At 49.3% G+C, this 22,166-nt stretch overlaps 10 protein-coding genes across 10 annotated transcripts; 5 read left to right on the forward strand and 5 right to left on the reverse strand.

The window, feature by feature from the left end:
- Nucleotides 1–21: 21 nt before the first annotated feature.
- Nucleotides 22–1,790, reverse strand: I303_104130 (uncharacterized protein; the record flags this gene model as incomplete). The annotated part of the gene is made up of 2 exons (XM_018408186.1): nt 22–1,418; nt 1,475–1,790. The coding sequence occupies 2 exons, from the start codon at nt 1,788–1,790 to the stop codon at nt 22–24; spliced, it is 1,713 nt and encodes a 570-aa protein (XP_018263397.1).
- Nucleotides 1,791–2,223: 433 nt separating this feature from the next.
- I303_104131 (uncharacterized protein) lies at nt 2,224–4,924 on the reverse strand (the record flags this gene model as incomplete). The annotated part of the gene is made up of 15 exons (XM_065968910.1): nt 2,224–2,251; nt 2,333–2,400; nt 2,455–2,718; nt 2,764–3,005; nt 3,056–3,195; nt 3,240–3,313; nt 3,371–3,425; nt 3,481–3,502; nt 3,566–3,901; nt 3,958–4,004; nt 4,082–4,130; nt 4,192–4,644; nt 4,698–4,761; nt 4,807–4,831; nt 4,890–4,924. 15 exons carry the CDS (start codon nt 4,922–4,924, stop codon nt 2,224–2,226), a joined length of 1,902 nt encoding a protein of 633 aa, XP_065824982.1.
- A 371-nt stretch (nt 4,925–5,295) lies between these two features.
- On the forward strand, nt 5,296–7,671 carry I303_104132 (uncharacterized protein; the record flags this gene model as incomplete). The annotated part of the gene is made up of 15 exons (XM_065968911.1): nt 5,296–5,348; nt 5,402–5,533; nt 5,589–5,650; nt 5,708–5,820; nt 5,878–5,893; nt 5,957–5,974; nt 6,036–6,169; nt 6,225–6,292; nt 6,352–6,508; nt 6,563–6,663; nt 6,734–6,910; nt 6,978–7,100; nt 7,160–7,278; nt 7,361–7,558; nt 7,616–7,671. 15 exons carry the CDS (start codon nt 5,296–5,298, stop codon nt 7,669–7,671), a joined length of 1,527 nt encoding a protein of 508 aa, XP_065824983.1.
- A 609-nt stretch (nt 7,672–8,280) lies between these two features.
- I303_104133 (uncharacterized protein) lies at nt 8,281–10,424 on the forward strand (the record flags this gene model as incomplete). The annotated part of the gene is made up of 10 exons (XM_018408183.1): nt 8,281–8,490; nt 8,553–8,578; nt 8,646–8,813; nt 8,878–8,947; nt 9,003–9,202; nt 9,254–9,324; nt 9,392–9,558; nt 9,616–9,700; nt 9,773–10,120; nt 10,219–10,424. The coding sequence occupies 10 exons, from the start codon at nt 8,281–8,283 to the stop codon at nt 10,422–10,424; spliced, it is 1,551 nt and encodes a 516-aa protein (XP_018263394.1).
- Nucleotides 10,425–11,059: 635 nt separating this feature from the next.
- On the reverse strand, nt 11,060–12,896 carry I303_104134 (dihydropyrimidinase; the record flags this gene model as incomplete). Its single annotated transcript, XM_018408182.1, has 6 exons — nt 11,060–11,114; nt 11,175–11,442; nt 11,520–11,836; nt 11,900–12,291; nt 12,358–12,654; nt 12,723–12,896. 6 exons carry the CDS (start codon nt 12,894–12,896, stop codon nt 11,060–11,062), a joined length of 1,503 nt encoding a protein of 500 aa, XP_018263393.1.
- A 374-nt stretch (nt 12,897–13,270) lies between these two features.
- Nucleotides 13,271–14,531, forward strand: I303_104135 (uncharacterized protein; the record flags this gene model as incomplete). Its single annotated transcript, XM_018408181.1, has 3 exons — nt 13,271–13,505; nt 13,570–13,694; nt 13,770–14,531. 3 exons carry the CDS (start codon nt 13,271–13,273, stop codon nt 14,529–14,531), a joined length of 1,122 nt encoding a protein of 373 aa, XP_018263392.1.
- A 266-nt stretch (nt 14,532–14,797) lies between these two features.
- On the forward strand, nt 14,798–17,397 carry I303_104136 (uncharacterized protein; the record flags this gene model as incomplete). The annotated part of the gene is made up of 7 exons (XM_065968912.1): nt 14,798–15,398; nt 15,460–15,527; nt 15,578–15,629; nt 15,698–16,065; nt 16,213–16,342; nt 16,406–16,723; nt 16,982–17,397. 7 exons carry the CDS (start codon nt 14,798–14,800, stop codon nt 17,395–17,397), a joined length of 1,953 nt encoding a protein of 650 aa, XP_065824984.1.
- Nucleotides 17,398–17,406: 9 nt separating this feature from the next.
- Nucleotides 17,407–18,120, reverse strand: I303_104137 (uncharacterized protein; the record flags this gene model as incomplete). Its single annotated transcript, XM_018408179.1, has 1 exon — nt 17,407–18,120. One exon carries the CDS (start codon nt 18,118–18,120, stop codon nt 17,407–17,409), a length of 714 nt encoding a protein of 237 aa, XP_018263390.1.
- Nucleotides 18,121–18,501: 381 nt separating this feature from the next.
- On the forward strand, nt 18,502–19,912 carry I303_104138 (uncharacterized protein; the record flags this gene model as incomplete). Its single annotated transcript, XM_018408178.1, has 7 exons — nt 18,502–18,637; nt 18,721–18,977; nt 19,049–19,288; nt 19,346–19,423; nt 19,490–19,502; nt 19,560–19,592; nt 19,653–19,912. The coding sequence occupies 7 exons, from the start codon at nt 18,502–18,504 to the stop codon at nt 19,910–19,912; spliced, it is 1,017 nt and encodes a 338-aa protein (XP_018263389.1).
- Nucleotides 19,913–20,169: 257 nt separating this feature from the next.
- On the reverse strand, nt 20,170–21,333 carry I303_104139 (uncharacterized protein; the record flags this gene model as incomplete). The annotated part of the gene is made up of 5 exons (XM_018408177.1): nt 20,170–20,245; nt 20,303–20,547; nt 20,609–20,791; nt 20,861–20,995; nt 21,061–21,333. 5 exons carry the CDS (start codon nt 21,331–21,333, stop codon nt 20,170–20,172), a joined length of 912 nt encoding a protein of 303 aa, XP_018263388.1.
- Between the last annotated feature and the right edge of the window lie 833 nt (nt 21,334–22,166).

The following is a 22,166-nucleotide window of genomic DNA, read 5'->3' on the forward strand; positions in this document are numbered from 1 at the left end:
CCTATTCATCTTATGTGTGACCTACAATGCAGAATCATCTGATAAACTGTAAACCTCACAAGTAGCTATCGAGGTCTCACCGGGAATCGTGATCGCGATCGGGAAGTCTCCGTAGTCTGGACCTGATCCACAGGTAGGCATGACGGCTGCCGCTCCGCTCTTCGTCTCGTCGCCATTTAAAGTTCGAATCTTCCGCATCTTATTGCTCCCTATTTCTACCATCTCCATCTCGTTAAAAGCTAATATTCCGCTGAAAGATGACTGGGAACTTGTGGATGCGAATGTGACCATATACCCTTCTCCTATCAGAAGAAACACGTTCTTTGATTCTTGGATGACTAGTCCGTACCCAGCGGCTGGGTGCCCGAAGATCTTCGCCCGCTCAAAGCGCAGGTGCCATTCTCCCATGACTACTTCCTTGGCAATGGAGGGATCGCTTTGACCCGGCAAAAATGCGTCAAAGTAGAAGCCGCTTACATTACTGCCTTTTCGCCATGCATCCAAAATCAATGGTTCGACCTTCTTAAGTAGTCCGTAATGCTTTGTCCAAGGAGAATCGTGCGGATCCAGTGTATCAACCCCGAATGGGGAGACACAGATGGCATTATAGTCACCTATAGCCTGCCAGATCCTTATAGCTCCATACTCATCCCGTCGATGTTCAGGTATGAATAATGGTTGGCCACGATGTGTATAAGCCTTGAAGATCTCTTCGTAGTCTACTAAATATATGTCCGGGCTGACGAACAGCAGATTGGGAGCAAAAAGGTGATATACGTCGATGACAGAATCAGCCGGACCTCCAGAAGGATATTCCCCAGGTAATGCTCCTCCTCCAGCTGTAGATGAAGGTACGGCGTTGACAGTCCGCAGCCACCCGTTGGTGTAGAAGGGGATGTCGTAGATCTGGCGACCGGCAGAAGCGAGGGAATCGATGTATTTGGCGTAGTGATATGCCATGAATAATTCGTCTGTGTGAAGCGAGACTCCGAAAGTCTCTTGCCATGAGAACCCTTTGTGTGATAAAAAATCGTTGTCAGACAGCATGGGGAGGTTGGCGGTGATCAAGGAGTTGAGATGCCCGGACTTTGCTGCGTCTTTCAGTCGTTCCACTACCTCATCAGGAACCGGAGCGCTGAAAGCCTGGTTTGCTAGATTCGACCGATCTCTGGAGTCTCCTAGAAGTCCCACTTCATTCTCTACTTGCATCATGATGACAGTGCCATCATCTTGATCGGTCTCTCGAAGGTGTTCCATCAGAGCGACAAAGGCTTTTTGGTCTGCAGCCAGCACGGAGGGAGAAAGGGGGGACAGGACATCTGCGATGACTGCCGGCGAACCTGGACTTGTCTGGATGCGAGCGCGAGGGAATCGTGTGGGATTGGTTTTGACCCAGCCTGGGACATACGTTGACTTGCCTTCGATTGTATCGTCAGGTCAGTCAGAGCGATCGACTAGGAAGATGCCGACGTACCATTCTTCCATGCTCCAAACCAAAGTAAAATCAATCTCAGACCGTGCGATCTAGCTCCAACAATCAGAGCATCTAGTAAGTCCCACTGAAACTCTCCTTCTGCTGGTTCAATGTCCTCCCAAGCAATCGGTCCTAAAACAGTATTGACGTTCTGCGCTATGACTTTAGGCCAAATCTTCTCCATGTACTGCGCCGAAGAGCAGGAAGAGTTCTGGAATTCCGCCCCGCGTATGAAGAATGGCGACCCATCCGCCAGAGTCACTTGATATCTGTCTTTGGGTAGCCTTTCGACGGCCGGAGGTCGAGTCACGCGCATGTCGAGAATTGACGGGATACAGCATAAACGGTCTAACGAGGTTGGTGTAAGAGTGAGAGCTACATCTCGACGCTATATAACTTCCTGATTGATCACAAAATGTGGGCTGGGTCGTGCGCTACTCATCATAGGTCCAGCAGCTCAGCAGAGAGCGTCTGCATCCGGCAAGTATTCGGTGGATTGTCCATGTACAGAGGGATATTGAACGATTTTCTTGGGTAGCCGGACCGCAAGTCCCACATAACGGCGCTCAAAAAGCCGCGATCTCATTTTATCCCGGCTGTCCTCCACCCTGCACTCTGGACAAAGGCGGGAAAGCAGATACACCTAAAGCCGCCATACAATTAGGTTGCATGCATGATACGATCTAAGCGCAACAGCTATGAGTTTGATCTCTACGTTCAAAGCGATGCAATTGAACAGAGCATACATGTCAGCTCTGTATATTCGCGAAGAACTCGCTAAAAAACGGGTCAGCCAGTAGTGAGGACCTACACGAGGGTAAGCGAGGTCATTCCTGTCTCATAATGTTCGAGACCTACCAATACGCGTCTTCTGTAGATGTGAGAGATGGGAAAAGCGAAGCATCCAGAGGAAAGACCTCTTGTGTCTAGACTCTTGGTCAGTCATGCATCTCCCAGAAGATGTAGCTATCCAAACTCACGTCCCCGCCTCCTTGCGGCAGCGTCGTCTGCATCAGCTGTTGATTGAGAGCAAACGTGCTGGAGTCGAGATCTGCCGGGGATGCAGCCCTGCTTGGCATGCGAGACTCGACCTTGATCTTGAGAAGCAGACGATCTAGGAATCGCGCGATGTAAAACGCATATAATCTCTGTCGGTCGTCAGCCAGAGGCTGGATGTATTGCCGCATCTCTTGGATCATGGAAATCACAGATCGTCTTCGAGCTGTTGAAAACTTCCAGAAAAGCTGTCATGACTGTCAGTAGCCACTCGAAGCGATGATATTGCCCACCTTGTACAATAGGATCCCCAAGCTGGACAAGTGGACCGCCGTCGCGTCTTGAAGGTACAGCAAGGAGCCATTCGCAGCCACTACACGCGTCTGATCCACGAAAATACGAGCAGCATTGTAGGTGTCTTCCAAGAGGGCGGCCGCATCAGACGACAAGGCGTTCTCCAGTCGTTCGAATTTGATATTGACTATCAGCCTGTAATCGTACCAAAGCAGGAAATCCCTCTCGATGGCGCTCAGAGCTGTCGAGCAAGTCAGTGATGCTGTGTGGCTATGAAAGGACAGAACATACGAGATGAAGGACCAAACCATCGTTCAATATGTCGAAGGAACTGGGTCTCGAGGTCCGACATGACATCCCGCTTCCAGTCCGACGGCATGGCGTGCCTTCGACGCTTGTAATTCATCCAAGTGTGATGAGCAGAAGCGATGCTGAGTTCCGAAGTGAGCTCCCTGCGTCGAATATCTTAACTCACGTCATGGATGACGCGAGATGCCAATCTGCTGCGTTGTGAGGCGAATTTGCTAATCGTCCCACCCAGCCTTCGATCTAATTTGCCGCATCGGTATGAGCCTGCATCTGGCACGGAAAGAGCGATGTACTCACGTCTCCATACTCTTCCAATTTCGTCGTCACAGGTAAATCGAACATGTCGGAATATCTGGCTCACAGTCAGCGCGACAATGTTTGCAAAGCCTTGATGCAGAGATTCTCACGAGCGATCCATACAGGACAGACCTGGAGTATATTATTTTAGCTTCGCTCATTCCTTTGCGTCATTCCGATCGCTTTAACACTCACAATACCACGTTCGCTGACCATCCCTCTTCTGCTCATAGTCTTGCTCGGTGACTGTGCTGCAGCTGATCTCGTGCAAGCTCAGCTGATAGCTCAGCCTGAGAGCGATACCAATCTTGGTCCAGGCGGATTTGTCCGCAGGATCTTTCCAGAAGACCAAGACAATTAATGCCTTGATAAGCGAGATCGAGCACTCTCCTGCGAAGATGGCCCGTTGAAGTGAGATCTGAGCATGCGACATGAGCACATCAGAGAGGTCGATCCGGAAAAACTTGGCTGAGACCGCTAGAACAGATGATAGCAGAACGAATTGCTGCTCAATCGAAGCATAGAGATCGTCTAGAAGGCAGAGCGGCTTAGCTTCGCCAGTGGTTTCTCCACTCGGATGCATTCACCATTTGAATCAAAAATGGCAATGATCGGATTGAGATATGCTGCAAACCTAGGGGATACTTAGCCATCGGTGTCAAATCCCCAGCCCGCTTGGATGGGAAATGATTCACGAGGAACACTGCTCACTTGAACACAAGGTCCTTCGCTTCTAGCAAGCTCAACAGTGACAGGTGAACTATGCGTGCACATATCTCATAGGTCATTTCCAAGCTGCTGACGCGCGTTGTGCGACATACCTGGACTATCTCGGGAATTGCAGGGAGTGATCGGACAGCTCGAACCGCGTTTCGCATGGCTATGTGTGTCGAACCAAGTTCCTGGTTCGCCTGTAAATAGCGGGGGCGGAGAATCGCCAACATGCGGATCAAGATGATCCGTAACATCGATTTGTCTTCGCCGCGATAGATCAGTCTGGCCCCCTGATCCAACCGTGTCGATTGTTCCACTAGACCCAGGATCAAATATGGGGCGGGTTTGAATTTCCCTACCTTGGCCAGCATGGAAAGATGGCTGTTTACGGCCAGCAGCCTCACGGGATGTCGGTGGAATGACGCCTGACGATGGTAGCAACTGACAAGTATCGTCTGCCGGTGGTTGCACTGACATGCTCGCTTTCATCAATGCCCTTGCAGTCGGACCAGTACCCCGCTTCCGCCTGCTGGAGTGCAAACATTCCAAGCCGTATTTCACTATGTCACCGGCGGTTCGTCAGGTTTATCCCGTCACCGAGTGCTGCACTTACCACAACGATTGCAGCTTTTGGTACTGAGCGAAGGGCCGGCATCTGGTAGTACAACGCATTTTGCCTACAGAATGAGCCGAGGATCTGCATCATGAGAGCTGTCGCTCACCTTGGCTGCGCGGCAATTCAGGCAGCTGCGAGCCGAGATTAGGATATCAGCTGACATATATGACTTAGCAGCTGTTCACCTACGCGAGGGTGCATCGAATTGGATCTTCGGGCGGCATATTCTTGACTTTCAGCGTGACAGATACGGGGTGTATGAGATGAAATGCAAAAGAAATGAGAAAGATACATGAATGACGGCTGTGTCTGCCGGGAATTGAGATCATGTCTCATATAGCCGATTGTTTGTTCTGTAACGGCGTTATGGATATCCTATATCCGGAATATCACGTAACTCCCTTCTGCAACATGTTTGTCGTGCTTCGAATTTGCTGTTTTTGCCCTCACCGGGATCTGAACAACCCCTATGCCCCACGGGTCATCATTCTTCCTCAAGCTGCTGTCCCCGTCTATATAAGACTGCACGCTCGTCGACACCGATAGTCTTCACGATGCTCAGCCCGACCAGTCAATCTCAGCTGAAAAGTTCAAGATGTTCTCCCTACCACCAAAGCTATACACTTTCCTGTGTGCGACCTTTGCCGCGTGAGTATGACCAATACGATTCATGTATACATCCTCGCTGATCCAGCCGATAGTATGGGAGCCGCGCTTTTTGGCTATGATCTCGGTGTCATAGCCTATGTCCTCGAAGCTCAAGACTTCAATAATACCATCAAGACTGACAACAGTAATTACATCGGATTCATTGTAAGCGCGATGCTATTAGGGTATGTCTACATGATTTTGACCAGCGACGAAGTGAGCTGACGCTGTCTTTCAAAGTGCCTTTGTCGGAAGTATCCCAGCATCTCTCATTGCTGACTCATTCAGCCGACGAACTGGTAGTAAGTTCAGTCCCGCTTCAAGGGAAGTCACGTCCATCTCGCTTACAAAAGTTGCAGTCACGGTTGCTGGAGGTGTTTTCATACTAGGCGGAATCCTTCAGACTGCAGCTCCCAATAAGGAATCGATGTTGGCCGGAAGGTTTTTTGCGGGTGTCGCTATTGGAATGCTAGTACGTCCAACGTTCCTGCTTCAAATATCAATTATAAGCTGACAGTCATGTATCTAGGGTTGTCTCACTCCTCGTCAGTTTCCTCTCAATCGTCACGATATGGTAAGATAGCTTACAGAGAAATGAAATCCCTCAGTCTACCAATCTGAGATAGGTGAGTGCTTATACAGCCACCGTGGATGGGTGCCAACCAGCTGACCTGCTCATCTTCACAGCCCATCCTGCTGCAAGGGGTATGCTTACCGCTACATTCCAACTGTTTATCGGTATCGGAGCGATTATCGCTGGATGGATTGGCTACGGTGTTGCTCAGACTCATCCTCTATCGCCTATAGCCTGGAGACTGCCTGTAAATACCATACTTGCCTTCAACTCAGATTAGAAGCTAAGAATCCACTCTGCAGCTCGGCTTCCAGATGGCTCCGGCAGTACCTCTCCTATTTCTCACATTCTTGTTGCCAGAATCTCCAAGGTGATTCCGTCCTCATATCGAGAAGCGAAGCTTGACTGATCCACGTTCATCACTTACAGATGGTTAATGATTCGAGGTCGCGAATCCGAAGCATTACGGGTCCTAGCCAGACTGCGAGCTAGGGGAGACGAGAACGACCAATTCGTGCAAGAGGAGTTTGAGAGTATGAAGGTGAAAGTGGAGGAGGAGGCTGCAACCAATCAATCATGGGCTTTGGTAAGTTCATAATTGTGAATGTTTCGGCTGTTATATCGCTCATTGCTTGTGCAGATCTTTGGAGACAAGACCAACCTTCGAAAAGTGCTGTACGGTATCATCTTACAATTTTCTGTTCAGATGACGGGTGTATCCGCCATCCAATACTATGCACCGTATGTGCTTCAAAACTCTCCTAAATCGAAGCTTTTGGGGAAGCTGCGCTGACTTCTTGTTCTCCCGCAGCTCTGTCTACAAATCAGTCGGATTTTCAGCGCACACTTCCCTCTTGATCAACTCCCTCAACAATGTCAATGGTCTACTTGGAGAGGTGGCTTGTGTCCTTCTCATCGACAAAGTCGGTAGAAGGTTCCCCCTTATCGCTGGAAACACTTTGTCTGGTATATGTTTCGCCATTGCAACGTGAGTTAGCTACATCAGTGAGATCTTATCTGAACTTCCAGCTTACCCATAACGTCAACGTGTCTAGAGGTCTTGCCAGGAAATTCGCTACTGGCGGCGGCAGTCGAGGTGAAGGGATCGGATTCGTGGCTGTGCTCTTTGTCTACAATTTCGTGTTTTCCGCGTGCATCGGTCCTCTCTCGTGGATCTAGTAAGTGTCGAAGGCCTCATGTCCAGTCTTGTCTCGCTGATCTCATCTTTTGCCACCAGCCCTGTGGAAATCATGAATACCGCTATTAGAGCGAAAGCTACGGCCATGACTTCCATGGCCGCTTGGATCGCCAATTTCATGATAGGCCAGGTATCGAAGACCGCGTTCGACAATTTGCGTGAGTCGTAGACTCAAGAATTCACATTTAGGGGATTCCGAAAACTAACGCGTTGTGTCTATCAATCAATCTTGTGGAATAGAATGGAGATATTACTTGGTTTTCACCGTCTGCAGTTTCACCAATGCTCTGACATTCTACATGCTGTTCCCCGAAACGAAAGGCCGATCTCTCGAAGAGATGGATACTTATTTCCGAACCGTGCATTGGTTTGTCCCCACTGCTAAAGATATCCCAGCGGATATACGTGCACCTGTACGAGAGCATGATCGTGCCGTCGGTATGTTGCCAAACTCTGTACCAATTGATAAAGCTGATCAAAATCCGTGACTTGTAGAAAATTTCTCGAACAAGAATGAAAAGGAGGCACCAGGACACCAGGAACTGGTTTGATGGAAAGGGCGATGATACGCAAAAGGGGACCAGATTCCGTGCTTTGTCTTTCCCTTGGTCCTTGGTAAATTGGCCGGAACAAATGCGGACATACCTCACGCGATTTGATCCATAGCGCTCTCTCTCTTTGATCCAATCTGTGTGCTTATCGAGGTCATGCATCATGTCATATGCACAACTAGTCTACAAAATGCAGATTTGCTTCACCACGGCCGTTGTGCAATACAGCGGCGCCGAAGGCCAGTGCACTTTCCGCTTAGGTTTTACAAGTTTGCGACAATTCTTTGGAGAAGATTCTTTTGCCCTGAGGTTGTGACGTAAGGATTACTTCTTCAAGCATTTCTTGACACATCGATCCACGGCCATACGGCGGCCAAAGGTTCGTTGCTTATCGAAACCGTTCGGCAAAGACTACGCCTTGACGGCCAATGAGGAAATCCCTGAATTGCTTATCTTTGATTTTTGCATAACTGCTAGCTACCATTGGTCAGCATACCTAGAGACTCCATGAGACGCTTGAGGGCCGTAATCGGCATATAAAGTCACTCATGATGCAGTCTGATGATTGATGAGCACTAAACCCACCCACGAAGCTCAGAACAGCCCATCATGGTCGAAGCGAAAGTACCTCAAAGTCCAAGCGAACATTCGAAGGATGAAGCTGTCCTCGACTCGGTGGCCACCGTCCCAAACAGTCTTTCCACCATCGAAGAGCAGCAAGAACGACGAAACCTCTTTACCTACTCCGAAGGTCAAAAGATCCTGCGAAAGGTCGATATGAGGCTGATGCCGTTCTTGCTATTGACATATCTCTTGCGAGTACGTATGATTTAGCAGGCATTGCGGGATCAAGGTACCATCAGCTAACCACCATGCGACAGGGGATGGATGGTGGTGCGATCTCCTAGTCAGTTCAGACCACGCGCTCGAGGCACGATGTGGTTGAAGTACTGACCTTGGCGTGTACATCTCAGTGTGAAGACGATGAACCCGAAGTCTCCTACTAACATCTTGCACCAACTGAACATGACAACCAATCAGTATGGTTACGCTTCGACTACTTTCACCCTGTTCTACGCTCTGGGAGAGCTGCCGTCCAATTTGCTCTTCAAAAGGACTACTCCAAGATGGCACTACATGAGGTCAGCTGCTCCTTAACGTAAGACAACGGCGATGCAATGGTGACTCACCGTGCGACTTCCACAGAATTGTCGCCCTTTGGTCTATCGCTGCCATCTGTCATGCTGCTGCTTTCAACGCTGCCGGTCTTCTCACCGTGAGCCTGACCACCTGGGTATCTGTGATAAGAATAAGGCTCAATTAGCTTGTAGGCTCGAGCGTTCTTGGGTCTCTTTGAGGCCGGTATGGCTCCCGGTGCTTATCTACACCTCACGTACTATTACCGACCGGACGAGATTGGTCCTCGGATTGCTGCTATTTCTGCTATGTTCAACTTCTGCAATATCTTCGTGGCTCTCGAGACGTATGGTCTGAGCTATATCGATGGTCATGGTGGCCTCGGTGGTTGGCAGTGAGTTTACTTGAGTCATGCTAGTATGACGACCGCTGACCTGTCTGGAAGATGGACTTACATAATTAACGGGCTCCTCGGTATCGTCTTGCTTGTTGTACTCTACTTCTGGATGCCTGATTGTGAGTGATATGCACTCCTGAATCCCACACGTATGGAGACACGCTCACGAATACTTGCACTCTGTAGTCCCCGAAGACTGTAAATGGCTGACCCCAGAAGAGCAACAATGGATCGTTGGTCGACTTCCTGCTGGTTCATCCCGATCGAATGACAAAAACTTCGACTTCAAAGAATTGAAAGACGCCTTTAAGAGCTGGACGAATTTGACTTTCGCCACCATGGTCGTGATCTATGTGAGCTCGCCATTCCACCCAGGCGTCAACATCGCTGACATATCTGTCCTGTTTCAGAACACCGGTGCTTTGGGTATGACCTTCTGGCTTCCTACTATCATTTCCAACCTGGGTTTCAGCTCTACTGCCTCCGCTCAACTCTGTGAGTGACCATCACTGTGATCAACCAGGATTTCTTTGAGCTACACGGCTGAGCATCTATCGACAATTGCAGTGAACATCCCTCCAGCTGCTTTATACTGGGTTGGTGGTATTGGCGGTAACATCCTTACCGATCGACTCACCATGATCCCTCGACCCGTCATCTTATGCTGTACCCTCTCGCTCGTTACTGGCGGCATGTTCGCCTTGGCTTACGTACGAAGCATCGGTGTGCTGTACGCCATCATCTGCATCATGCAGGTCTTCGCAAGTTGGTCATACCAGACCTTTATTCCATGGCGATGTCAGTCTTTGAAGGGAACCACCGATGCTGCTTTTGCCATGGCTTGGTTGACCGGTGCTGGACAAGTGGCTGGCTTGTGGTCTGCTCAGATCTTCCAAAGCAAATATGCTCCAAGATGTGAGTGTGGTCTCATTTGACCGTGCCTTGTGACTGCTTGTCATGGCAGCACTAATGCCTCGATAATTGTTGACGACGTCGCAATGTTTACCCTGCAGACAACGTCCCCTTCATCGTCTGCGCCGTTCTTACTATCGCCGCTGGCCTGATGGTGCTTGTGAACTGGTGGCGAACTTACAAGAGCGAGAAAGAAACTCGACGAATCATGGCCCTTCGACGAAAAGTTGGCAAGGAGAGAAACGAGGTCTTGCAAGAGGATGTGGACCTCGGAGAAGACGTCGCCCGAAGGAACAACCAGTCATAAGGGGTGTCAATACCCTATTGAACTCATGATCTTGCAAGTCGTCTCTTTAGGCAAGTCACAATTTAGGTTGGTATGAGAGTCTGTGTGGAGTCTCTCCAGTCCTCAACCGATACCCAGGATGCCTGTGTTGCTCGTTAGATGTCAGATTTTGTAGTTGATGAGAATTATGCTATGCATACAAAAGACGAGATTCGCCTGCAGTATACCTCACCCAGACCAGCCTATAAGGAGCTGCTCCTCACGCCATGCTGATTGTCCTTGACCACTTCTCCAAATGCAGAGTCAACAGCCCCGTGACCACGTACTAGAAATGGTCAGAGAAGCTCTACGAGTGACAGGAGTGTACTCGTCAGACGAGTCGAATAATCGTTAGGCCAGAAGCGCCAGGGGCGATTCAATGTTGGGCGATGAGTGTAATTGTAGAGCACATCGTCAAATGGAGAAAGGCCGAAGCGAACTCGAACGTGAAATTTCGTTATTGTAGATTCAAAGATGAGGTCAGACAATATCATAAACAGCTCCCATTCCGTGTATGCAGAAGCCAACGTATATAGACGCAATGAATGTCGTATGGATAGATGCATTGAATATTGAATGAGATAATTACGAATCATAGAGTATAAGCGACTCTCAGCCTACTCGTGTGGGTTGAAACCATTGATCCAAGCAGCTGAATTCCCTCGTGGTCCCCTGTGTTCAAATTTCTTGTCAGATACAGTCTCTCGGTCTGCGGGTCAAGAAGAGACTCACGGCAGTGTACTGAAGCCTCGTTTTAGATACTGTCCCTCTCCAGCCTTGTTCAACACAGTATTGGTTTCACCATCGTATGCAATCTTTCCTCGGAGCAAGACCAACTTTGGCCAATCTTGTATTTCCATACCTTCGTATGGTGTATAATCTGCACCATGGTGCAAGTCTGTCTGCTTGATCGTCAATGCTTTTCTAGCTTTTTCAGGTCTCCAAATGACCAGGTCGGCATCGGATCCAGGTGCAATCGTTCCTTTCTTCGGATACAGGCCTACAATCACGGGCATATTCCTTAGCCAGAAGACTGTGAGATGGGACAGAAGGACCATCTAATCAAGTTTGACTTACCATACAACTTAGCCGCATTCGTGGAATTGAGTTCAACGAATTTCTGCGGGGAGATCCTTCCCTTCAAGACACCTTCCGACCATAGCAAAGGTGTTCTAGTACAGACACCAGGTAGACCATTGGGGATATGCTTGAAATGTCCTCGAGGATTCTTGACCGGATCCTTCAAGCCTAATTGTTTACCTTGTGCATCGTAATAATTGGTAGGAGCGTGATCCGACGAGAACACGGTGAATGTCCCGTTGGCCAACCCTTCCCATATCACTTCTCGCTCTTGAGGATCACTTCGAAGCGGCGGAGCACATACGCACTTGGCACTGGGAGCGCGAAGTATCAGCGGAAGCAACGAGTCCGAGAAGGGACATGGTGTGGTCACTCACCCTTCAAATCCTGGTGCTTGCATCTTCTCGGCAGTCAATAAAGCGTAATGGGGACAAGTTTCACTGTAAATTGGAAGACCTCTGGTTTGGGCTTTCCTGATATGGGCCGTTGCCTCTTTTGACGATACATGCACAATGAGCATTGGTGCGTCGACCACTTCAGAAAGACAGATAGCTCGGTTGGTAGCTTCCGTCTCCACCAGAGGCGGTCGAGAGGTACCATGGTGCCATGGTTCGACCATTCCTCTTTCAATCAAGTTCTCGGTCATCCAGTCAATTATATCCGCATTTTCGGCATGGACCATGGTAGTTACTCCGGTGCGACGAGCTGCACAAAGAATATCGAGTACTTGTCGATCGTTCAGCTTCAAGAGAGGGTAAGTCATGTAGATCTGCGAACGCGATAAATAAGCGCAAATATCCTTGACTCCAGATCACCCAGCACTGGGCAAACTCACCTTCACACTGGTAACTCCGAACTCAATCATCTTTGGTATCTCGTTCTTGACCACATCCTGCGTTGGATCACTGATAATGGCGTGGAAACTATAGTCGGTATGTGTTTGATCCTTGGCTAAATCATAGTATGCTTCTACGGCTGGCATGACTTGCTTCCCTTTGGCTTGTACCGCAAATGCTATGACAGTCGTTGTACCTCCCGATATGGCTCCTCTCGTTCCGGTCGTCCAATTGTCTGCCGACCTCGCTCCCGATGCCGACTGCCCAATATGAACATGAGAGTCGACACCTCCAGGCTGTACACGCCAGATTCATCAGATAAATCCCTTTTGCCAACAGGCATGAATGACAACAGCAGACATACTGTTATGTATCCTCCTTCTGCATCGATAATTTGGCAATTCGAATCATGTGGAAGATCTTTACCAAGACACACAATCACCCCGTCTTTGATACCGATATCGCAGGCTACTTGGTCCGCAGCGGTGACCACTGTACCGTTTTTGACGACGAGATCGAATTGGAAGGGATTACTCATGTTGACACGGAGTGGTAGTTGTCGAGCGTATCGATGCAGTAAAGACCAATGTTGAGAGTCGGGAACTTTGCATTCTACTCAGTGAAAGGAGTCAAAGAATCGATCCTTCACTCCGTATCCTCAATTTTGTTTTCATCTATCGGTTCGTGATCTGGCTCAGTTCCTGTTGGTCAGACCAGCTTCTGGGGTGGAAGTTGTGATATGCCGAAAGGTTCGCCGTGGACGGCCAAGTCGTTTTGGTGCACACGGCAAGCTGATTCGTTATTGCGTAAACAACCCTCTTAAGCGCGTTCTATAGGAAAATCAAAATAACCCGGTCCACTGACTCAACGACCCCAATCAAGCTATCCAATTCACTTGACGCTCACAGCATAATGACTGAATCTCGTCCAATAGTCATCATCGGTGCTGGTGTGATCGGTTTGACTACCGCGGTTCGACTGCTTGAATCGAAAGACTTCGATGCCTCGAAACACGCTATCCATATACTGGCGGACCACTTGCCAAATGATCCTCTAGATGCTTACTACGCTTCCACTATCGCTGGAGCACATCACTTGAGTTTTGCGGATGACGAAGATGCGAATCAACGGAAATGGGATAGACGCAGTAAGTCGGACCATGCGCTTGATTTGATGCGTGACACGAAAACTGACGCCTCAGTCCGTAATAGCCTTTCAGGTCATGCTTGACGAATGGAAGAAGGAAGGGGAGAAGACTGGCTTGATGGTGCTGAAGCAAACGGAGTATTACGTCGGGACGGACAAGCATCTGAAAATTTATGAAGAGCATCCCGATGTGAGACCCTGTCTCATTAGTTAACCCAGTTTCATTCCGTACGGGCTATCTTTCGGCTGACCTACGCTTCGACAGTTCACTGTGCTCGATAAATCCACTTATTCCTCTTCCATTGACCATTCCATCTCCTTCACATCCCTCACCATGACACCCAGCCACTATCTCAACCGTCTTCTGCGCCGTATTGAAGGCAAAGTGCATGTTCACCGATACCACCTGTCGTCGCTCTCCCGTCTAAATCATCCATCTTGCACCGCTCTAATCGGCACATCCGCCCCTCTCGCAGTGTTTGTCTGTGCAGGTATTGGAGCTCTGACGTTAGGTGGAGTCGAAGACCAGGACGTCTATCCTACGCGTGGTCAAGTAGTCAAGCTGAAAGCACCCTGGATGAGATCGGGATGGACAAGGCAAGTTGGTAGTCTGGATGGAGGCGAAGGCGGTGAGAGGACATATATAATCCCTCGTCCAGATGGAGATGTTATTGTCGGAGGAACGCGCGAACAGGGTGATTGGTATCCTTATCCACGTCCGGAGACTACTGTAGATATCCTACGACGAGCTAGGGAAATTTGCCCGGATATGGTTCCGCCTTACAGCAAAAATGGTGAAGACGGCCCAGAAACGGCTTCCCCATTGGAGGAGATAGTACAAGGGGTTTTGGTAGGGTTCAGACCCTCACGAGTGGGAGGCATACGGTGTGAAATGGGTGAGGATTTGTATCTGGACAATGAGGAAGTGAAGGTGATATATAATTACGGTCATGGTGGGGCAGGATGGCAGAGTTGTTGGGGTACGGCTGAAGACGCCGTCGAGATGCTCTTTAAGGCTTTACAGTAGATCATATGATTTTACTTATTATTCATGCATCACGCGTACACCATTCACGGACGATGTAGGTATGCTCACTTCCATCCACCATTGAAGCTCATGACGATGCATAGTGTGCCCCATTATATGCTTCAATCAAAGAGCTACATTGAATCGCTCTTTGTTTGTTTCTGAAATACGCGTAAACATGACAGGATTATTACGGCTTCCATCTCTTATCTTAATAATGTCTCTTTATTCGCTGATTTATTCAGTTTCTTTTTTGACCAGCCGACATGTCAGAGCAGTATGTCTTGGACCCTTCTCTCACTCATTCGCACCCATTCTCCTTCCCTGGTCCGAATCATGACTTACCACCGATCAATCTCGCGCCTTTGATCAATCAAGATGCAGCAAATCACCCCACAGCTGATCAAGGGGGAAGACCACCTCGGTCTCGAAAGAATCGACCGTGCGATTCATGCCGGCGGAGAAAGACCAGATGTCTCATTACTTCCTTTGGTCCGCCCTGCTCGCTCTGTGCTGAGGGCAAGCGACCGTGCACTTTCGAGTTGGCACCTCCTGCTCGCAAGCCCCGACAATCGGTCCCTCCCAACTCAAGCGAGGTCGACGGGGCGGACCACAATGAGGAGATAGAAGGGGATGAGAGTACTAGTGCGGATATAGCCAGTCCGAGACCGACAGATAATGGCAAGCGAAGAAGGATACCGGACTCCGTAGATCGCAATGGGGAGAGTAGGTGGAGGAGGAGAAGGGATACAACTCCCATGCATTCTAGCTCTGACGTGACGAGCAGGAGGAACTCCGGTTTGACTCATCTGGCCGATGCTGCTTCTGCGTTCGACCACCTAGCTTCGTCTGGCTTTGAACCTCATGGTGAGTCAACTATCACAGAAACCAAGGCTGATCTTGTCAGTCTTGACGAATCCGGTCACAGACGATCTTCTACCCATACAAGGGGAAGAAATAGAGAAGTCAACGGATAGACCCCATGTTCGGCAGATTGTGAGTCGTTAGATCGGCCTCGCTACGAACTGCTCGCTGAGAGTCCACAGTCATCGGATCCTAAACGACCTATATTTGTTGTCATGCAACCCCGCCAGGAGAGTGAGTCTCACTTCCGATTGCCTCCCTCCTCTATAAGACCCGGTATGGCTGACAGTTGACCTATCTAGGTTTCCGATCTGGTGGGGCAGGAATGAATGGTCTAACGAATTTGCGAACCCTCATCTCCCATCAACCGGCTGCTTTCGCCGAATCCGCACTCATCGACGCCTACACGACCCACGTACATCCGGCCCGACCTATCCTACCTAAAGGCAAAGTCGCAAAATTCCCGCCCAACTTACTCGCAGCCATACTAGCTAGCTCTTTTGCTCACAATAAGGATACTCGGCCACTAGCAGGTCTTGCGGCGAACCTCTTACAGAGTGCTTCGGAAGGGACGGGAGAGTCCAATCTGGTCACAGTGATTACGAATATCATGATGATAGGGGTGAGACCTGGAGCTACGAATCAAGGATCGTATCTATTGCTTGCTCATGTGAGTTTCTCCATACCTTACTCCTCAGATCGCTCCTTCATCAACTTCTGGGCCTTCACCTCCGTAATGCCGTCACCTCTTTCTACGCCATCACAGTTGGCTTCTCGCCTGGAGCACCGAAGTTTCATGGCTGACCCGGAAATATAGACCATCGCCCTCGCTCAGCTTCTGGGTCTGCATCTTGATCCAACCGCTTGGTCCATTCCGACTTGGGAGCAAGAGCTTCGGGTCAGATTGTGGTGGATGTTGCGCATACACGACTCCTGGATGAGCTTTCGTAAGTATTACTGCCTCTGCGTCGCCGAAACTTGCTTAGTTCCATTCCGTATCCGAAATTCAGTCAACTCCCGTCCATCTCATGTCCAGGCGGACAATAGCACGGCTCCTCTTCCCAAACTAGCGTCCCTGCTGGAATCGTCGTGCGCATATTCACCTGCGTCTTCCGACTCCGCGAGGTCCTTCATTGCTACCTGTCGTTTGGCAAGACTGGTGTCCCGTCTGCAGTCAGAAGTGTGCACTCTCGGTGCAGTAGCAAATCGCAGTCAAATCGAGCGCCGGGAGGAGGTCGAGGATATCCTGCAAGCGGCAGATGATATTTTGGAGGAATGGAAACAATCTCTGGAGGTGGAATCGTCTAGGGCTCGACCACCAGGCGTCAGTGAGTTCCTCTTAGTGCAAGCAGTATGCTGATGACTACAGACTCCCTCTTGTTATGCTTGCTGGGCTTCCGATGCATGCTGAAACGAATACATGTCGAATTGGAGCATGGCCTGGGAGCGATGTTTGACACCCCGACTGACACTCTTGACCCCTTCACCGACTTTGTGACGTTTGTCACATCGTTCGACAAGCACGACCTGGATGGTTATTTTCTATCTTGTGAGTGCGACTATGCTTCGAATTTGCTGATCACCAGACTGTTCTCACATCCTTTCATCCGTTCTGGCGTCACTTGTACGGTTTGTGCTTGCTTCACAATCGAATCCTAGCACGACCGTCCTGAATCTTATTGCTCGACTAATCCGCTCTCTCCACGAATACCAGCAAACCTATACCTGGGACATCGCTGCTCCAGCTTTGCGTAGGGCAGCGACCATGAGTGATCGCCTACAGAAATTAGGGGAGCATGGAGAGTTATGCGAGGCATTGAGGGGAAGCAGCTCGTCCACTCCGGCAGACATAAATCTTAACCTTTCACTACCACCTCCACCAGCACCTATCTCGACAGCAGAAGTCACGGTAGAACCTCAATTAGTATGGGATTTTAGTGGGGCGGAAATAGATCTGGACCAACTACTTGGATTGTCCACAAGCACAATATTCCCTGCATAGATCAATGCATCATTGCCCATGGATCAAAGCGACTATCATCTGCAATCCCATCCTAGCTCCGTCCACTACCTGCACCTGCTTCCCTTCCTCAGCCGCACTTTCGATTATCCAAGGTTCCATCCCGCACATCCCACCACAACCGAGAACAATTACTTCCGCTCCCAAGCCCACCAAAATCTTCGTTGTCACCTTCATCCTCTCCTCAACCACAACTTGATCTCCCTCTTGCAAGTCCACAACACTTATACCGGTGGTAATCGGTCCTACGAATCTATCAGTATCGGCGGACCCAAGGAATTTAGCAGTAGCTTCGATCAAGTTGGTTTTGATGCCCGACCCCGTCGCGATGATTCCAAATCTCCCAGTTGTGCGCAGTAGAGCAGTCGCCACTCCAGCATGATATATACCCAGCACGGATAATTTGATATCCTTCTCGGTTGCGTAAGATTTCAGTGCTGCAATAAGGGGATGATTTGAGAAGCAAGCGACCAGCACACCATTGTAGCGGTGGAGAATGTTAGGTAGTTCATCCATACATGCTTGACAACTTGATTGTGCTGTGGCTTGATCCGAGATACCAGCAGGACCAGTAGAAGGATTAAAGAAGTCCACCGTGGTACCTTGAGGAATGTGAGGTGTTAGGGATCGCTCGATAGCTTTGGTGATCGAAGAGGATGAGTTTGGATTAACCACCAAGATCGAGGTGGAAGCATGGATGGACATGTCGCTCAACCCAGCTAGTCGATGTTTGGTGTGAGAACTCAGCTGGAGTGTTAAGATCAGACCAAGTGGAGGTATCGAACAATGCATACAAGGCCTCAGACAAGATTGGTAGAAGGGACAGTCGGTGTGGTAGCATCTTACCTGTGCATATCGCATCCCGTAATTGGTCAAATAGGTTCTACGGTGGACGGCGAAAGTCGCGCCGGTATGGCAAACGGCAAACTACCCTTATCAGTCCGCCTATTCCACTGTAGCGGCCGTGCGAAGTAGATCACAACACTTGGTCTTGTATACATTTGATTCGACTTTTCGCCAAAATATACAGACATCCTCACCGTCTATGGTATAATTTTGACCGCACGAACTGCAAAGATCAGAAAAATGGGAAGACCACTAAAAGTCGCCGCAGCTCAAGTCGGAGCTGTCCACCGTACAACCAGTCGTGCCGAGGTATTGGACCGGCTCATCAAGCTCGTGGAAGATGCTGCAGCTCAGCAAGTGAAATTGGTAGTGTTTCGTATGTATCCCGATACTCACGAAGTTCATCGATCGCTTGATGACTAGTGATTGAAAGGCGGGGCTGACGATGTTGTTGGATAGCCGAAACCACCTTTACCACCTTCTTCCCCCGATACTACATTACCGACGACGCTGAGTTAGCAAGTTATTACGAGCTAGAAACAAATGAGACCGTACCAGTGACCAACACCAAGAATGTCAAGGCTTTCTTTGATAGAGCAAAGGAGCTAGGCGTAGATGTTCAGATCGGGTATGGAGAAGATACCGGGAATGGAAGATATAACACAGCAGTGTATGTGGGGGGAAAGACTGGAGAGGTTCTGAATAAATACCGAAAGGTGAGTATCGATTGTGGAAGCTGATCCCGCTAGGCCTTTCTGAGTGTGCATACTGATCTAAGGGTCCACAGGTACACTTACCAGGTTCCACCGAGCCATTCGACCTTGATCCCAATACAACCAACCAACTTGAGAAACGATATTTCCTTCCTGGTAATTTCGGATTCCAAGCTTTTCGCGCAACTTCGCTAAAGGAGGAATGCGCCGGATCAAGCCCGATTGTTGGACAACTGATCTGTAACGATAGACGGTGGGCGGAAGGTTGGAGATGTTATGGGCTGCAAGGAGTTGAGATACTGTGTTGTGGTTATGTGGGTGAACCGTTCGACTTTTTTTCGGATGAGCAGGCAGACTGATGAGAACGGCAGAACACAACCGCATATGCTCCTCAGCTCTGGGGAGGTGATCAGAACATATCAAGAGAAAAGGCTTACGAGGATGCTATGGTGAGTCTTTTTCGCAGTCGACCGGTGTGCCTTATATAAACTTCGCTGATGTAATGCCATTGACAGTTCCATCACAAATGTAGGTGATATCATGTCGTCTCCCGGTCGACATTGCATACTGACTGTTTCCTCTCAGTGGTAGTACAGGCGCACGCATATACCAATTCCAGTAAGTCAGCTTTCACTGTATCACTCAAGATGGAGACCCTACTCTGACACTGGAGAATAGTGTTCTGCATCACGTCTGCAAGAGCTGGAAACGACGATGGACGACACCCACTTATTCCGGGATCCATGATTGTCAATCCTGAAGGTCATATTGTCGCAGAAAGCAAGACCGAGGATGATGAGCTGGTGATTGCGACGATTGACTTGGACGACTGCAAGCAAGGGAAAGAGCGAACTTTCAACTTGGGCAAACATCGAAGACCAGAAATGTATAGTAGATTGGTTGAAGAAGGGGGCGTGAAACCTCCGCCTGAACCCTGATATGTCAAACAACATGCATCTGTAGATATACTCAACATCTTCGGGTGAAAAAGGCCTTGGCATGACTTATCTACAAAAATTTGGCCCATCGAAAGGCACTTCGAAAGTGAATCGACTTTCTCACAGAAGTCCGTCTCCGAGGGGAGTGGACTTCGCTGCCAGTAAGATGATCCATGTTGGTGCGCTGTTTGGGAACAATTCAACGATGCATGGAAGACTGTATTACAAGGCCCGGGATATCAAATATATCATGGTCGTCACAACAACACTGCTGGCTCACGCTCGACAATGAGCTCGTACTCCGGATTAAGATTGTAATATGTATTCTCATGACTGATCGTTCCGAAGTCAGTGACCACTGCAAATGGTAGTCTAGTCGGTCGTACTCACTATTGGATGGTAGCTGCTGTGAAAGCTGCATCAACAGGGTCAATCAAGGTCTTCTTGATCCCACTGCCTTCAGCAGCTTCAAGCATAAGTTGGACTTTGCATTGTTTGTCGAGCGCCGAGAACAAGTAAGCACACTCGTCTACGGTATTGCCAAGAGTCAAGAGACCGTGATTTTGCAGGATAGCGCATTTGTTCTTCGGTCCCAAAGCTCGAGCAATATTCTCTCCTTCTTCAGCTGCCAGAACCTAGCGAGAACTGGTCAGCCTTTCATCATTGACTGCTTCGGGGACCAGTATTCAGACTCACTATGCCACCGAAGTTGTGATAGACTGCCTGGTTGTCGTAAAACAGGCAAGAATCTTGCGTTGTGATGTCTACAGGTCTTCCGAAGGCGGACCATGCTTTGCCGTGTAGCGAGTGACAGTGGCCTGCAGCCTCGACTTCGGGTCGAGCCTTATGAATAGCTGAATGAATGTGGAAACCAGCCATCTGAGGAAAGCCATGTGGTCAGCATCGTGAATTACTTCAGAAAGGGGTTCGTGTGATGAAGATCCTCACATTGATGGGTCTTTGGGCGCCCAAGGTAGGATGAACATATCCTTCGGGAGTCACCAAGACCAGCTTGCTGACTGACATAGCTGAGAAATGCACTCCGAAGGGGTTCATCCAGTAATGATCCCTCAGGATGGGATCCTGTCACGACATCAGCTTTTTTGTCGCGCGTGTATGACTATATGTGTATACTCCGATCAACTCACTCGTACGGTAATGTGTCCACTTATACCCTCTCCGTAACCCAATTTCCCCCAGAATCTGAATGCAGCAGCGAGATGTTCCTTTACCCATTGCCTCTTCTTGAGCAGCCCCTCCTCATCCGTAGCATACATGAACTCTGGATATCCTTGGATACGAAGGGTACCTTCTTTGTTACCGCGCCATGTCCTTTCGAGAGGATTTTTGGACAGATCGGAGGTGGTCTGATGAAAATGGTTGTCAGGGGTAGACAGATCTGATATAGCGATAGGAGCCATAGTGCCAACTCAACCCAAAATGCAACAAGATCTCAATCAATGTCAGGATGAATGGCGAGGACGAGACAGAATGTATGCGAGATCAATTGGCTGTGTTGTTGTGCTCGAACTCCTTCTTGGATGCAGATGCCTTATCAGTAGACTCCTTCCCCCGGTCAAGACCAAGCTTAGAGCAATAGCAGAATTGGAAGAGAATCCATTACCGCGGCACCGCGGCACGCCATCGGGAAACAGCTAGTTGGCCGTTTTTGCCGGTCGGCAACGCCTAGCAGCCCACCGGCCTTCTTTGCATGTGTTGTCGCAAAATGTGAGGATGTAAGCGATCATTCTCTGCGATCCCGCAGATGGTCCTCACACATTGCACGCGATCATTGATGACGATTGGAACTGATGACGATTGATACTGAAATCTCCTCCAAACTCACGTATGTTCTCTCAATGCGTGAGATCCTACATCAGGCGGCGAACGCTTGGAACAGACTCAAGCGGGCCATAGCTAAGATACTTTCATCAATCTATCCGTAGACTGCTTTGCAGTGCTTGTGGGATCGGTCATGCTGTCTCAAGGCGGCCACGAGCCCACGAAGAGCTATTTGCGGCCGTGTAGCAAATTTTGCGACATGATAAAACAGTTGCCATCGGGAACGGTGATCTCGCCCTTCTTCCAAAACAGGGTGAGGGATCGGTTCTGTGGGTCATGTTCAACAGCTCCGCTCTTCACCCATGGGAAAGCCGGACTTTGCCCTTATATTAAACATCCAAAAAATCGTAACATCCTGATGACATTCGCCACCCTGTACATTATTGATCGGCAGGATGGCAATTCACCATCG

The sequence above is a fragment of the Kwoniella dejecticola genome, chromosome 5, assembly GCF_000512565.2.
Source record: "Kwoniella dejecticola CBS 10117 chromosome 5, complete sequence".
NCBI classification, from domain to species: domain Eukaryota; kingdom Fungi; phylum Basidiomycota; class Tremellomycetes; order Tremellales; family Cryptococcaceae; genus Kwoniella; species Kwoniella dejecticola.